General features: G+C 39.9%; 1 protein-coding gene across 1 annotated transcript in view; it reads left to right on the top strand.

Annotated features, from left to right (window-relative positions):
• The window catches only part of LOC134620335 (NLR family CARD domain-containing protein 3-like), a 156,961-nt gene that overhangs the window by 5,688 nt on the left and 137,689 nt on the right, over positions 1-13,584 (top strand). The window contains exons 5-9 of the mRNA XM_063466463.1: positions 131-1,934; positions 2,954-3,127; positions 3,623-3,796; positions 6,145-6,318; positions 9,180-9,226. Of these exons, the coding sequence (XP_063322533.1) occupies positions 131-1,934; positions 2,954-3,127; positions 3,623-3,796; positions 6,145-6,318; positions 9,180-9,226 (2,373 nt within the window). The remainder of the gene's footprint in view (positions 1-130; positions 1,935-2,953; positions 3,128-3,622; positions 3,797-6,144; positions 6,319-9,179; positions 9,227-13,584) is intronic.

Here is a 13,584-nt window from a genome sequence, read left to right as displayed (position 1 = left end):
GTAAGGGGATTTCTCTTAAAATTTCAACCGCTGGATAAATAGAACATTTATACTTAGTCTTCACACAATTGGAATTTTTGGTTAGTTATGCACAACTCGTTACTTGAATTTATTACTTGTGTTTTTTCAGAAGTGCTTTCTCCACTTTGTGAATGTGAACTTAAATCGAACCTGAAGAAGAAGTTCCAGTGTGTGTTTGAGGGGATTGCTAAAGCAGGAAACCCAACCCTTCTGAATCAGATCTACACAGAGCTCTTCATCACAGAGGGAGGGACTGCAGAGGTCAGTGATGAACATGAAGTTAGACAGATTGAAACAGCATCCAGGAAACCAGAGAGACCAGAAACAACAATCAGACAAGAAGACATATTTAAAGCCTCAACTGCAAGTAATCAAACAGTAAGAACAGTGCTGACAAAAGGAGTGGCTGGCATTGGGAAAACAGTCTTAACACAGAAGTTCACTCTGGACTGGGCTGAAGACAAAGTCAACCAGGATATCCAGTTCATATTTCCATTCACTTTCAGAGAGCTGAATGTGCTGAAAGAGGAAAAGTTCAGCTTGGTGGAACTTATTCATCACTTCTTTACTGAAACCAAAGAAGCAGGAATCTGCACCTTTGAAGACTTCCAGGTTGTGTTCATCTTTGATGGTCTGGATGAGTGTCGACCTCCTCTGGACTTCAACAAAATTAAAATTCTGAGTGACCCTAGAAAGTCCTCCTCAGTGGATGTGCTGCTGATAAACCTCATCAGTGGGAATCTGCTTCCCTCTGCTCGCCTCTGGATAACCACACGACCTGCAGCAGCCAATCAGATCCCTCCACAATGTGTTGATTTGGTGACAGAGGTCAGAGGGTTTACTGATCCACAGAAGGAGGAGTACTTCAGGAAGAGATTCAGTGATGAGGAGCAAGCCAGCAGAATCATTTCCCACATCAAGACATCACGAAGCCTCCACATCATGTGCCACATCCCAGTATTCTGCTGGATCACTGCTACAGTTCTGGAGGATGTGCTGAAAACCAGAGCGGGAGGAGAGCTACCCACAACCCTGACTGAGATGTACATCCACTTCCTGGTGGTTCAGGCCAAAGTGAAGAAGGTCAAGTATGATGGAGGAACTGAGACAGATCCACACTGGAGTCCAGAGAGCAGGAAGATGATTGAGTCTCTGGGAAAACTGGCTTTTGATCAGCTGCAGAAAGGAAACCTGATCTTCTATGAATCAGACCTAACAGACTGTGGCATCAATATCAGAACAGCCTCAGTGTACTCAGGAGTGTTCACACAGATCTTTAAAGAGGAGAGAGGACTGTACCGGTACAAGGTGTACTGCTTCATCCATCTGAGTGTTCAGGAGTTTCTGGCTGCTCTTCATGTCCATCTGACCTTCATCAACTCTGGAGTCAATCTGCTGGAAGAGGAACAACAAACAACAACCATGTTGTCTAAATTATTTAACAAACCAAAACTCCAGTATATCCACCAGAGTGCTGTGGAGAAGGCCTTACAGAGTCCAAATGGACACCTGGACTTGTTCCTACGCTTCCTCCTGGGTCTTTCACTGCGGACCAATCAGGCTCTTCTACGAGGTCTGTTGACAGAAGCAGGAAGTAAGTGGTCAAACAATCAGGTAACAGTCCAGTACATCAAGAAGAAAATTAGAAAGAATCTGTCTGCAGAGAAAAGCATCAATCTTTTCCACTGTCTGAATGAACTGAATGATTGTTCTCTAGTGGAGGAGATCCAACAGTCCCTGAAATCAGGGCATCTCTCCACAGATAAACTGTCTCCTGCACAGTGGTCAGCTCTGGCCTTCATCTTACTGTCATCAGAAAAAGATCTGGACATGTTTGACCTTAAGAAATACTCTGCTTCAGAGGAGGCTCTTCTGAGGCTGCTTCCAGTGGTCAAAGCGTCCAACAAAGCTCTGTAAGTATATTTGTGCTTATCCCTTTTGTTACACAATGTGGTTGATTCAGTGATTTCTTTAATCACAAGTCCATATCCTACCATATTACCAAATTACTTTTATTAATTTTAGTACAGCTTGAAGTCTTTTATGTATTTTTGATAAGCTTTTTAATATTGTGGACACTAAAATTTGAGTTTTACTCTGACAAACATATACTAAATCCTGGACTACCTTTGAAGAAAAAAGAAAAACATTTAAGGAGCTCAACAAATTTGGACACAACAATCTACTTCCAACACACTGAACCTGAGCACAAGAAAATCCTACTAACATGGGGGTCTCTGCTCAATTCTCCAAAATGTTCTTCCTCAAGTTGTAGCCACTGGTTTGTCCACACACTTTGAGGTTGAGTCTACGCATGCCTAACTGTGATATTAGCAACATTAAAAAATCCAACAAAAAGATGTAATCTCAGTTTTTTTATATTCATTTACTTAAATATCAGCTAAATGAAGACAAAAACAAACGCGCTGAAAACTGAATCACAGTGTTTACATTGCTTGTGTGTTTACATTGCTTGAATTTAGTAAAAGCTCTTCTGGCGATCTTTGTATCTTTACTTAGTCATATTAGTATACATTTGTTTGACAATTTGTTGAGAAACTTAATCATTGCGGTTCTCAGAGGAGAAATTCTATTCCTCTTTAGTCTCTCAAAAACAATTTGAATGTGAACAACAAGCATCTACTACATAAATGTTCCCAAAAAAAAACATGGTTCCAGTCCTTTAAACACCCATGACAGGGCTGTATGCCTTTGCCATTTGGTGCTGAACTAATATCAATAAATGTATCTTTCACTCAGTGGTTTCCATTTAGATACAAAGAAAGAATTTAGTTTTCTCTAAACAAATTCAAGTTATTTAAGATTTGTCCCAGGATAGCATTTAATTAACTGGCAAATTGTGCTGTTTGGCTCATCTGTATTCATCATTTGAACTTATCTAATCACATTTTCTTTCTCTTCTTTTTTTTAGACTGAGTGTCTGTGACCTCTCAGAGAAAGGCTGTGAAGCTCTGTCCTCAGTTCTCAGATCCCAGTCCTCTACTTTGACAGAGTTGGACATGAGTAACAATAACCTAATGGATTCTGGTGTAAAGCTTCTGTCTGTTGGAATGGAGAGTCCACACTGTAAACTAGAAACTATCAGGTTAGCTCAGGTGATTTGTTTTTATGGAAAAAAAAAATACTATATTAAACATAGCTAATTAAGTTTAACTTACATATTTTTGCATCTTTATATTTTTAGCATTTCAGTCTAGGTCAGGATGAATTTCACAATTAAGATTTCTAACTTATTTAACATAAGGCCACAAGACAATAAGGATTTCACTTAGTCCTAAAACAAAATATCCATCCATCCATCCATTCATTCTCTTCTGATTATACTTGTCAGGGGGTGCTGGAGCCTATCCCAGCTACCATAGGACAAGAGGCAGAATACACCCTATACTGGTCACCAGTCTGTCACAGGGCAAACACATATAGACAAACAACCATTCACACTCACATTCACAATGTAGAATTACCAATTAACCTAACCCCACTGACAAAACAAAACAGAATAAATATTGCTAAATCTAATAACTCTTTTGGCCACCGTAGACACACTTTAATTAAAGCCTTCTTTTGTATAATTTTTCAGATTGAGAGGCTGTAACCTCACAGAGAAAAGCTGTGAAGCTCTCTCCTCAGTTTTCAACTCACAGTCCTCTAGCCTGAGAGAGCTGGACATGAGTAACAATGACCTGCAGGATTCAGGAGTGAAGCTTCTGTCCACTGGACTAAAGAGTCCACACTGTATGCTGGAAACTCTCAGGTCACATCAAGAGACATTTTGTTTTTCATCAACAGACCAAAATTGCCAATAGTTATTGTGGCTAAATTATTGAACTTAACCTATCTTCTCTTGTGGCTTTGCAGTTTTAGTATTGATTTTAAAGTCACAGAAAACTGCCACATTTCTGTTTATTTTAACATAAGGCAATGAAGATTCCAGCTGGTCCTGAAATATTGCCAAATCTATTGTCTTCTTGTCGTACCTTGAATACGCTTTAACACCAGTGCTATTATGTTTTTGTTCATAATTTTTCAGACTGAAAGTATGTAATCTGTCCGAGAGAACCTGTGAAGTGCTGTCCTTATTTCACAGTTCCCAGTTCTCTAGCCTGAGACAACTGGACCTAAGTAACAATGACCTGCAGGATTCAGGACTGAAGCTTCTATCTGCCGGACTGGAGAGTCCAGATTGTACTGTGGAAACTCTCAGGTCAGGATTCAGACTTTTCAACTGATGATCATTTCACATATGAAAGGGGGAACGAAGAAGAGAGCAGAGAGAGTGGGGACAAAGACACACTTGGCAAGAGAAAACCATATTTTAAATGTTTACTAATAATTAAATGCTATAGAGCTGTTCACAGAGCGTAAAATGGATTGAGTAAAGAAGAGGATTAGTACATAATGAAAAACTCCTAGGATCCTAACCCTATTACAGCATAACTGAGAGAGGGTCTGCCTCCTCTTCTACTTTCAGAAACTCTAGAAAATAAGTCTGCTGTCAAAGAGAGAAGTGGGCAGTGTTATGTGTAAAGAGAAGGATTTTAAAATCACTTATGGATTTCACAGGGAGACAGTATGGGTGAAATATGGTCTTTTCCTTCTATTCCCTGTCATTTCTCTCACTCAGGCATTTCCAATCAAGTGACGTCTTTTTTTTTTAAGATTAACCAAATATGAGCCCAATTCCACCAGGACTAGGAACCTTCCTTTGTGCAAGGAAGATCAAGATGAACACCACCAGAGCCCTAGAAAATGGCCCCACTACTCACTGGCACTTCACTACTGTCTGTTTTAGTGTCTGCCTTTTCCACATTCTACACGCCATTAAACAATACAATTACACTTGTAGGATTATTGGATTAAATAATAACAAATAGAGCCATTTAAGAATATGAACAACCTTTGTGCAACTTCTTGATTGTGTGTGTAATAGAGAGTTAATGACTTTGGCATAGCTGGAAAAATGTTAATCAATTTCACCTTACAGAATCCATTTCTCAGAATTTCAATATTGTAAAAATTCAAATGACACCTATTCCCAGTTGTAAACAATTATAGACAATTATTTCGTTATAATTATATAAGTTAGATAATTTGCACTATTTGCAACAAATCACAACTTGTTTTCTATGATTATAAGAGATGCTGTAAGATGGGTGTGGATTTATAGTTCATAATAGCACAGAAACAGCACTATTGAAGGTTACTATTGATCTTCTTATGGCCTCAGATAATAACCTTTACTGTGTTTGTCTTGCTATACCAAAGTGCAGCATTAAGTGCCCTTAATCATTACATTTTACTACAGACACATAGAATACATCATTGGTATTAACAAAAATGGTTTGAACCCTGTGAAAGTATGTAGTTCCACAGGGTTGCATACTGCAGCCAGTTCGTTTTAATTTATACATCTTTCCTTTTGGCAATATTATTAGAAGGCATAGCATACATTTTCATTGCTTTGGGGATGACACCCAACTTTATATATCCACTGAGCCAAATGTCACACACCAGTTAATTAAACTGCAGGGATGTCTTAAGGACATAAACACCTTGATGACCTCTAATGTGCTGGTTCTAAATATAGTTACAACGGAGGTTATTGTACTCAATGATGAAAATCTTAGAAACATGGCGTCTCACCAGATACTTCCTTTGGATGACATTAAATCAACATTACAGTAACACTGTGAATCTTGAAATTGTTGATACTAAACTAGAAAGAACTTTGTCCTCTCTTGTAGCTTGTGTTTTGTCCTGTTTGTTATTTTTGATCTCTCAAGACTTCTTTCTTTCTTTTCTCCTTTCTAATTACTCTACAACTGGTCAAAGCAGATAGCTGCCCGTCCCTCAGTCTGGTTCTGTTGAAAGTCACGTCCTAAAGGGTGTTCTTCACTGTCATCAAGTGCTGCTCACAGGGGACTACGTAAATGTTGAAATTCAATGCTTAATATTGTAGGATTTTGCTTTATAAATCAATTTTAGGCTGCTGTTTTCATCTCTTGTGGATTGTGGCTTATGGATGACATTGTATCTCAATATTTAAAAATAAAACCTTCAGGGAACAGTTCACAGATTGATTGCTGTTTTGTGTGTTCACAGGCTGTCAGGCTGTCTGATCACAGAGGAGGGCTGTACTTCTCTGGCTTCAGCTCTGAGCTCTAACCCCTCTCATTTGAAGGAGTTGGATTTGAGCTACAATCATCCAGGAGACTCAGGAATGAAGATGCTCTCAGCTGGACTGAAGGATCCACAATGGAGACTGGACACTCTCAGGTATGTAGAGAATGCCTGATAGAGGAGGAAGAGCTGAAAACACTTTGTTTCTTGCCTGTTTGTGTGACTCTGAGATGAACAATGACACAGCTCTCTGTGTCTAAAGTGAAAACAGCAGAAATTGATGGGTTTACTGTAGAATTTACAGTAAGCTGTCTGACATCATTTTTTAAAATGATGTCAGACAGCTGTTTTACAATAAATTCATAGAATATATATCAGAAAGAAACCTCTCTCTCTCCCAAAGAAAACTTCTACTATAAAACAAGGGCTCATGAAGAGAATCATTGATATTCTCTTCACTTGAAGCACTCTTCTTATTATCAATACACCAATCAGTAAAATGGTGGAGCCATGCTTTCACTATATAAATGTATTGCTGTGACAACCAATCCAACAACTGATTCAAAAAACTGGCAGAGCCAGGATCAGTCCAAATGATCAGCAGTTTCAGCCATAGCGATAACATGTAATCAGTGTTGGGAAGGTTACTTTTAAAATGTATTCCACTACAGATTACAGAATACATGCCCCAAAATGTATTTTGTAACGTATTCCATTACATTACTCAACGAGAGTAACGCATTCTGAATACTTTGGATTACTTAATATATTATCATGCTTTTTACAACTACATGAATGTGATTTATTACTATTACTGAAGGTCCGCGGAACCATAGTAAAGGGACCTCTGGCTAATACGTCGGGTTCCGTGTCGGGCTCGTAGCCGAAAAATAGTTTTACTTTGTTGTCTGGGTTAAGTTTGAGACAGAGAGAGGCGTTGAAAGGCTGCTCCAACTGAACTTATTGTTTCGGAGGAAAACACGAACACAGTGTACAGTCGAGTCTTAATAGCTTACTTACAACTGGGCTCGTCAGGCACTCTTCTTGGCTGCAGTGGTTATTATTATATTTACATGCTTCCAGCTCCCGTTTCTGCTCGATGACAACTCTACTTTTCCACTCTCCTTTTTCTCCCTCCTCGCGCTCACAGATACATAACAGGTGTGGCAGTCCATTCTCCCTGCAGCACGGACTACACTGCCCATGAGGCAACATTCTTTAGGGCTATGCCTGTAGCATTCTGCCTATTAGCTTAGCACAACAACAACAACAAAAAGGGGCTCTCTCACCCAGGAAACACACAGGTCGTGTCCAAATTCATGGGCTGCATCCTTCTGAGGACCCAGCCTTCGCGGTCTACGTGGGCCGGGTACTCAGAAGGTCGGGTAGGCTGGAAGTAAACGGCTGGGGAAATTGGACGGTCGAGCCTTTTGATTAGCGTCACCGCTGTCTCGGTGGAGTTTAATAAACTCGGCCGTCTGTTCCTTGCTATCTAAAATATAACAGGACACTGGCGTAAATTCTCGACCATCTCACACTTCTGTTTAATCAGTTTTCTGTTTGACGTTTATTCAACTGTGTAAAAACCAAGGAGGAACCCTCCCGGGGGATTAATAAAGTTTTATTTTATCTAATCTTATCTAATAACTTTAATCTCAGCCAAACCGATTTACTCACGAACAAATAAAACACTGAAAAAAGCCCAACAATAACATTTTTAGGTTGTCTAAGTGACTTATATATTACGTTTAACCTGAGTAGCGAAAGTCCGCGGTGATCTGAAAATGATGTGCCGGGAGTTGTGCCGTTCTCGGCGGCTTCAGTGACCCTTGAGCTCCCGACTAGCTATCGAGCTGGTGGGTAACAGACGTCTCCGAAAACGTCAAAGCACTTTTGCAAATATGCGATATCTTGATAAACCAAGCAGATATTTGATCTTTACACAGCTACTTTCTCGCCTGAAAATATGTTAAAAGTTTATTTTGTGACCCAGAAAGATTAGTAAGAGTAATTTTAAAACTTAGTAGCGGCCGCCATTGTTGGAAACTGGAGTTTGGCTGGGCCGCGCTATGAATTCTGGGATATGGTAGGCCACGAAGGACACACCCGACCCATCCTTCAAATTCTGGGAAAAGGAGGACGCATTTGTCGGCTGCATTCGGAGGAGTCTACGAATTTGGACAGCCTTCGGCGCGTCGTTGTGACGTAATTGGTCTACAAATGCGGCCTCAGGAGGATGCAGCCCATGAATTTGGACACGACCACAGTCGCAGAGACAGCGCGCGTCACCCTGTAACCATGGCAACCATAATGCTGCTGCCTGGAACAACCGAACGTAGCTGTCAAACAAAACCCAAACAGTCTTGACCCGTGACAATATGAAACAGGAACACAGCAAAATCTCCAGTGTTAAATTAACACTAGAGAGTGTCTATATGGGTCCACACCTCTGAGTGTTAAATATAACACTGTTGAGTGTTAAATGAACACTTTTGACAGTGTTATATTTTTAAAAGTGACCTAGTCAGTTTTGAAGATTAGCAATGGCTAACACTGGGCAGTGCTGATCTTCTAACACTGGAATATTTCTAACATTTTGAGTTATTTTCCAGTGTTAGAAAATAAGCACTGCTCAGTGTTAGTCATTGTTAATCTCCAAAACTGACTAGGGGTCTTTTAAAAATATAACACTGTCAAAAGTGTTCATTTAACACTCAACAGTGTTATATTTAACACTCAGAGGTGTGGACCCATATAGACACTCTCTAGTGTTAATTTAACACTGGAGATTTTGCTGTGAAAATACTGCCGTGTAATCCATTTATTTCAACAAAGGAACTGTATTCTAAATACCACCTTTTTAAACGGTAACTGTAACGGAATACAGTTACTCATATTTTGTATTTTAAATACGTAACGGCGGTACATGTATTCCGTTACTCCCCAACACTGCATGTAATCTCCATGTATGCATGCTGAAAGAGACTGTGCTGGTCTGACCCCCCTCCTCCTTTCAGGGTGGAGCCTGCTGGAGTCCGATGGTTGACACCAGGTCTGAGGAAGTGTAAGTGTGTTTTTAATGTGATTCATGAAAACAAAGCAGCACATATTCAACCATCTTCAAACTGTCACATCACTCATTCACATCTCTGATGTCAGGAGTCATCATCAAAGTGTCAATCAATAAACAGATGATGGATCAATAACTGCAGCTGGATTGTGTTTGTTCTCTCCATCAGATTCCTGTCAACTCACAATCGACACAAACACAGTAAATAAAAACCTCAAACTGTCTGATGACAACAGGAAGGTGACATATGTGTTGGAAAAGGTTCAATCATATCCTAATCATATGGACAGATTTATTGACCGGTGTCCTCAGCTGCTGTGTAGAGATGGTCTGACTGGTCGCTGTTACTGGGAAGTCGAGTGGAGTGGAAAGGTTTGGATATCAGTGAGTTACAGAGGAATCAGAAAGAAAGGAAAGGTTAATGACTGTGTTTTTGGATGGAATGATCAGTCCTGGAGTCTGAAGTGCACGGATGATGGTCCTCTTTCTGTCTGGCACAATAAAAGCCAAATACCGACCATCTCCTCCTCCTCCTCCTCCTCCTCCTCCTCCTCCTCCTCCTCCTCCTCTTCCTCCCCCTCTAACAGAGTAGCAGTGTATGTGGACTGTCCTGCTGGCACTCTGTCCTTCTACAGAGTCTCCTCTGACACTCTGATCCACCTCCACACCTTCAACACCACATTCACTGAAACTCTTTATCCTGGGTTTGGCACAGGGCTCATGGATGATTCGTTGGGATTTTCATATTACCGTGGTTCCTCAGTGTCTTTGTGCTGAGTTGAGTGTAGAGAGTGTCCTCCTGTTAGAGAAATACTCTGACTGTTGAACTGATAGTTCAGTCTGTACATGTCTGTCTCTCTCACTCAGAAACACGTTTTCAGATTCATGGATTCAATCAGTTGATGTTTTAAACTGTTCTAAATGATTCCTTGCAAACTTCTTCCTCTTCAGTCTTTTAAAGATGGAAGCTACGATTATTCCAGGATCCACGTGTTGTTTTTCTGTATTTTATCCCCTTAAAGCTTCACAGTGGGTATCACAGTGTTGAATGGACTCCACACACACAATGGTTGTGCTCACACATGTCAAGTTTGTTTACCACACACTCTGGCCAGCGCTGGTCTCAGCTTTTTTATCTCTCTTCTCTCGTCTCCTGCCTCACTAAGAAGGGAAAAGACCGTCATCAGTCCAAATGCCACACGTTGTGTTCTCACCTGCCTCCGCAGCACCGCCCTGTTCAGCTCACTGCACCACTCCTCCCCTGCAGCTGAGCCAGGGACCACACCTCCACCACAACCAGTATGTTGTGTTTCTTTGAAGCTCAGTTCACAACCAGCTCCTCTGTATTTTCAACAAGTCTGAGCTTGTTAAAATGAATCCAAATGTTTGATTTCTCTTAATGTGATTTTTCCAACCTCTCCACATGCTTTTACTGTTCCACTCATTTTTGGAAGCTGTGATGGAAGCAGGACAGGAAGGAAGCTCTCAACAGGAGCAGATTTTCATATTAAGAGCACATTTGCATGGTTCTTGCTTTCATTTACTGTCAAATCCTAAGAACAGAGACTGGATGGATGCTCTACGACTGAATAAGTGGACATCCAATAGTACTCAGTGTATAAATCATTAAAGACATTCAGCATCTCTCATGTTTCTGTTGTTCTATAAAAATAGCTCCTTTAAAAACTGATCCAGTCAAAGAAACATGAACTTCCATACTGATCAGATCAATATGTACAGTTCTGATATCACCAACTTCTCAGATGTTTTATCACCCTCTGCTGGTGAGAAGATGAACTACAGGATGTCAGTTTTGGGGGTTTTTAAATTTGTTTTCTGTGATCCTTATCTGTTTTGGATTCATTCTGCCATGCAAGTGGACTCCAACTTGGTCACAGTGTGTCCATAATCATGCTCCAAGTAAAACCACAAGATTAACCTTATAGTGTTGAAACAAAAACAATTAAAAGTTTGAGTAATAGTGAACCAGTTCCATCGTTTGTGGGCTCCTCGAGCAGAATCCAGCAGGTTATTTGGTGGACATTTAAACACTTAAACAAACAAGCACACATCTATAAGTTGAACATCTCCAAAATCCTTTAAACAATTTAACTTTATAGGACAATTAGACTTATCCCTCTATGAAAACTCTCCAGCTGCTATAAAATGTTCAGATGAGTCTGAACAGGTGGTTTGTGCAGGCTCAGACTGTCTCTATGCCAGAAACAGTCTGAGCTGGAAACAAATCCGGTGGTTGTTTATTAATAGGATGCACAGGCCTCAGATTAACACTCTCAGCCCACAAATCCTCCGCTATGAAAGGAATATACAGGCCACCATCTGCAAATAAATAAATGGTCCACATTTAAAAAAAAAAAATTACAGATAAAATCATGTTAAAACTGAAAGAGAGTAATACGATAATAATATAATGTGGTCCTTACGAAGGAAAACACTGAACTCAGCAGTACACTGGGGTTATAATTAAATTCAAACATGAATTCAATGGCAGATTAAAACGCTGTGTTTAGAGTAGTAAACACCAGAAAGCGGGATAGTCATGTGGTTTATGTAGACATCAAGGACCTCTGGAATATGTGAGCATAGGGAGACAGAGCTGTGTTTTTTAGTCATTACTAGTTAATAAATGTATTGATCTACAATAGTTTTTATACCTCAGTGCATGTAGCATAATCTTTTGTGTAAATATAAGTAAAATATTCAAGGAACAGTGTTGTCAATTCTTCTTCCTTAAGTTGTCAAACAATAATCTGACAATAATTCCGACCAGAAGTCATCTTAAACTAGACAGGTAAATGCATCGAGACATTAAACAGATTTTTATGTTTTTATTAGCCTTCTTAAATCAATTAATTGCTGATGTTATATAAAGTCTGTCATTGGTTCCTATCAGTGTGTGTAATAAAGAAACAGGATTAGTTTTGTTAACACAGCTAAATAAAGCATAAAAAGTATTTAGTATAGTTCCCCATTTAATCTTGGGTGATTATGTTTTCAGAGCTGGTGTCAAATTTTAAATTGACATTATGTTTTTAGTCTCACTTTGAGTCCTCTGCCATCAGCTGAGCTGTGACGTAACACAGATGTTAACTGTCAGCATGGCACAAAGACTCAAAACTGTTAATGAAACTTATCAGATATGCTTGAATCTTTATTTATAGCCACGTTTCACATAAGTAGAAGCTTAATTTTTGTGCCGTTATAATCCTACATCCTATAACACGGCAGGTCATATATATCACTGGATAAATACGTTTACGCAGAGCAGACAACTTCATAATGTTCATAATATTTCACTCAGTCCAGTAAAACATATATTTTCTTTTGATTTCATAATGTCACATGAAATAACAAATATAAAGTAATTTATATTGTTGTTCCTGGTTAAGATTATGTTTTCTGTTAGCATTTCAAAATTCTACTAATTGATGGGTGAATAACTCTATAATCTATTTTACAAGTCATTCTGATTTCTCTGTGTTGATAACATATAGTTCTTTAAAACCTTTCCATTTAAAAGTGCGTCTCAAACTTTTGTGCTGCTATACCTTCATGGCTAGTGTCTGCTGCTAACTTCCTGGAAGTATTGCCAGGCTATGTCATCCCCCATCTCTATAAAAAAAAGAAATGTCCATTGGCATGAATGGGGTGGCTGTAGCTCAGATGGCAGAGCAAGTCAGCCACTAACCAGAAGGTTGGTGGTTCGATTCCAGTCTGCATGCCAAGTGTCCTTGGGCAAGATACTAACCATCGGAGTGTGAATGTGTATGAATGTTATGAATGTTAGACGCTTAGAAGTGCTGGTGTGAATGAATTAGTTGTATAAAGCGCTTGGACAGAGTAGAAAAGCGCTATATAAGAACAAGTCCATTTACATGGTGCAACTCTCCATTCAATGGCTCTGGTAAATATTTTAGAGAGTCACCTGTCATGTCTGCAAGTAACCAGTTATCAACTGCAAAGTGATGTGCAATGACCAAATCGCTTCTTGTGGACGCAGCTTTAGAAATAAGAATGTAAACATGTTTGCTCATGTGCTTCTGATGCGCAAGTCCATAACATGCAACTGTTCCAATTATACTGTTTGTCATTTTAACTGAATTTTATCGAAGCATACCCAAAACAGAGTCCACTGAGACAGTTCAGGAGGCCGACCCGGGGGCCAACAACACACAAGTCCGAGCAGTTCAGGTGGCCGACCCGGAGGCCGACGACAGAGACAAAACAGGTCCGGAGGCCAGCCGTGGGGAAGGCAGCGGCATCGACAAAACCGGTTCGGAGGCCGTCTGCGCCGGCAAAGAAGTCCAGTCAGCGGCCTGGAAGCGACCTGT

The sequence above is a fragment of the Pelmatolapia mariae genome, linkage group LG23 (assembly GCF_036321145.2).
Source record: "Pelmatolapia mariae isolate MD_Pm_ZW linkage group LG23, Pm_UMD_F_2, whole genome shotgun sequence".
Classification (NCBI taxonomy): Eukaryota; Metazoa; Chordata; class Actinopteri; order Cichliformes; family Cichlidae; genus Pelmatolapia; species Pelmatolapia mariae.
The sequence above is the reverse complement of the archived record's forward strand: the minus strand, read 5'-3'. Positions and strand labels throughout refer to the sequence as shown.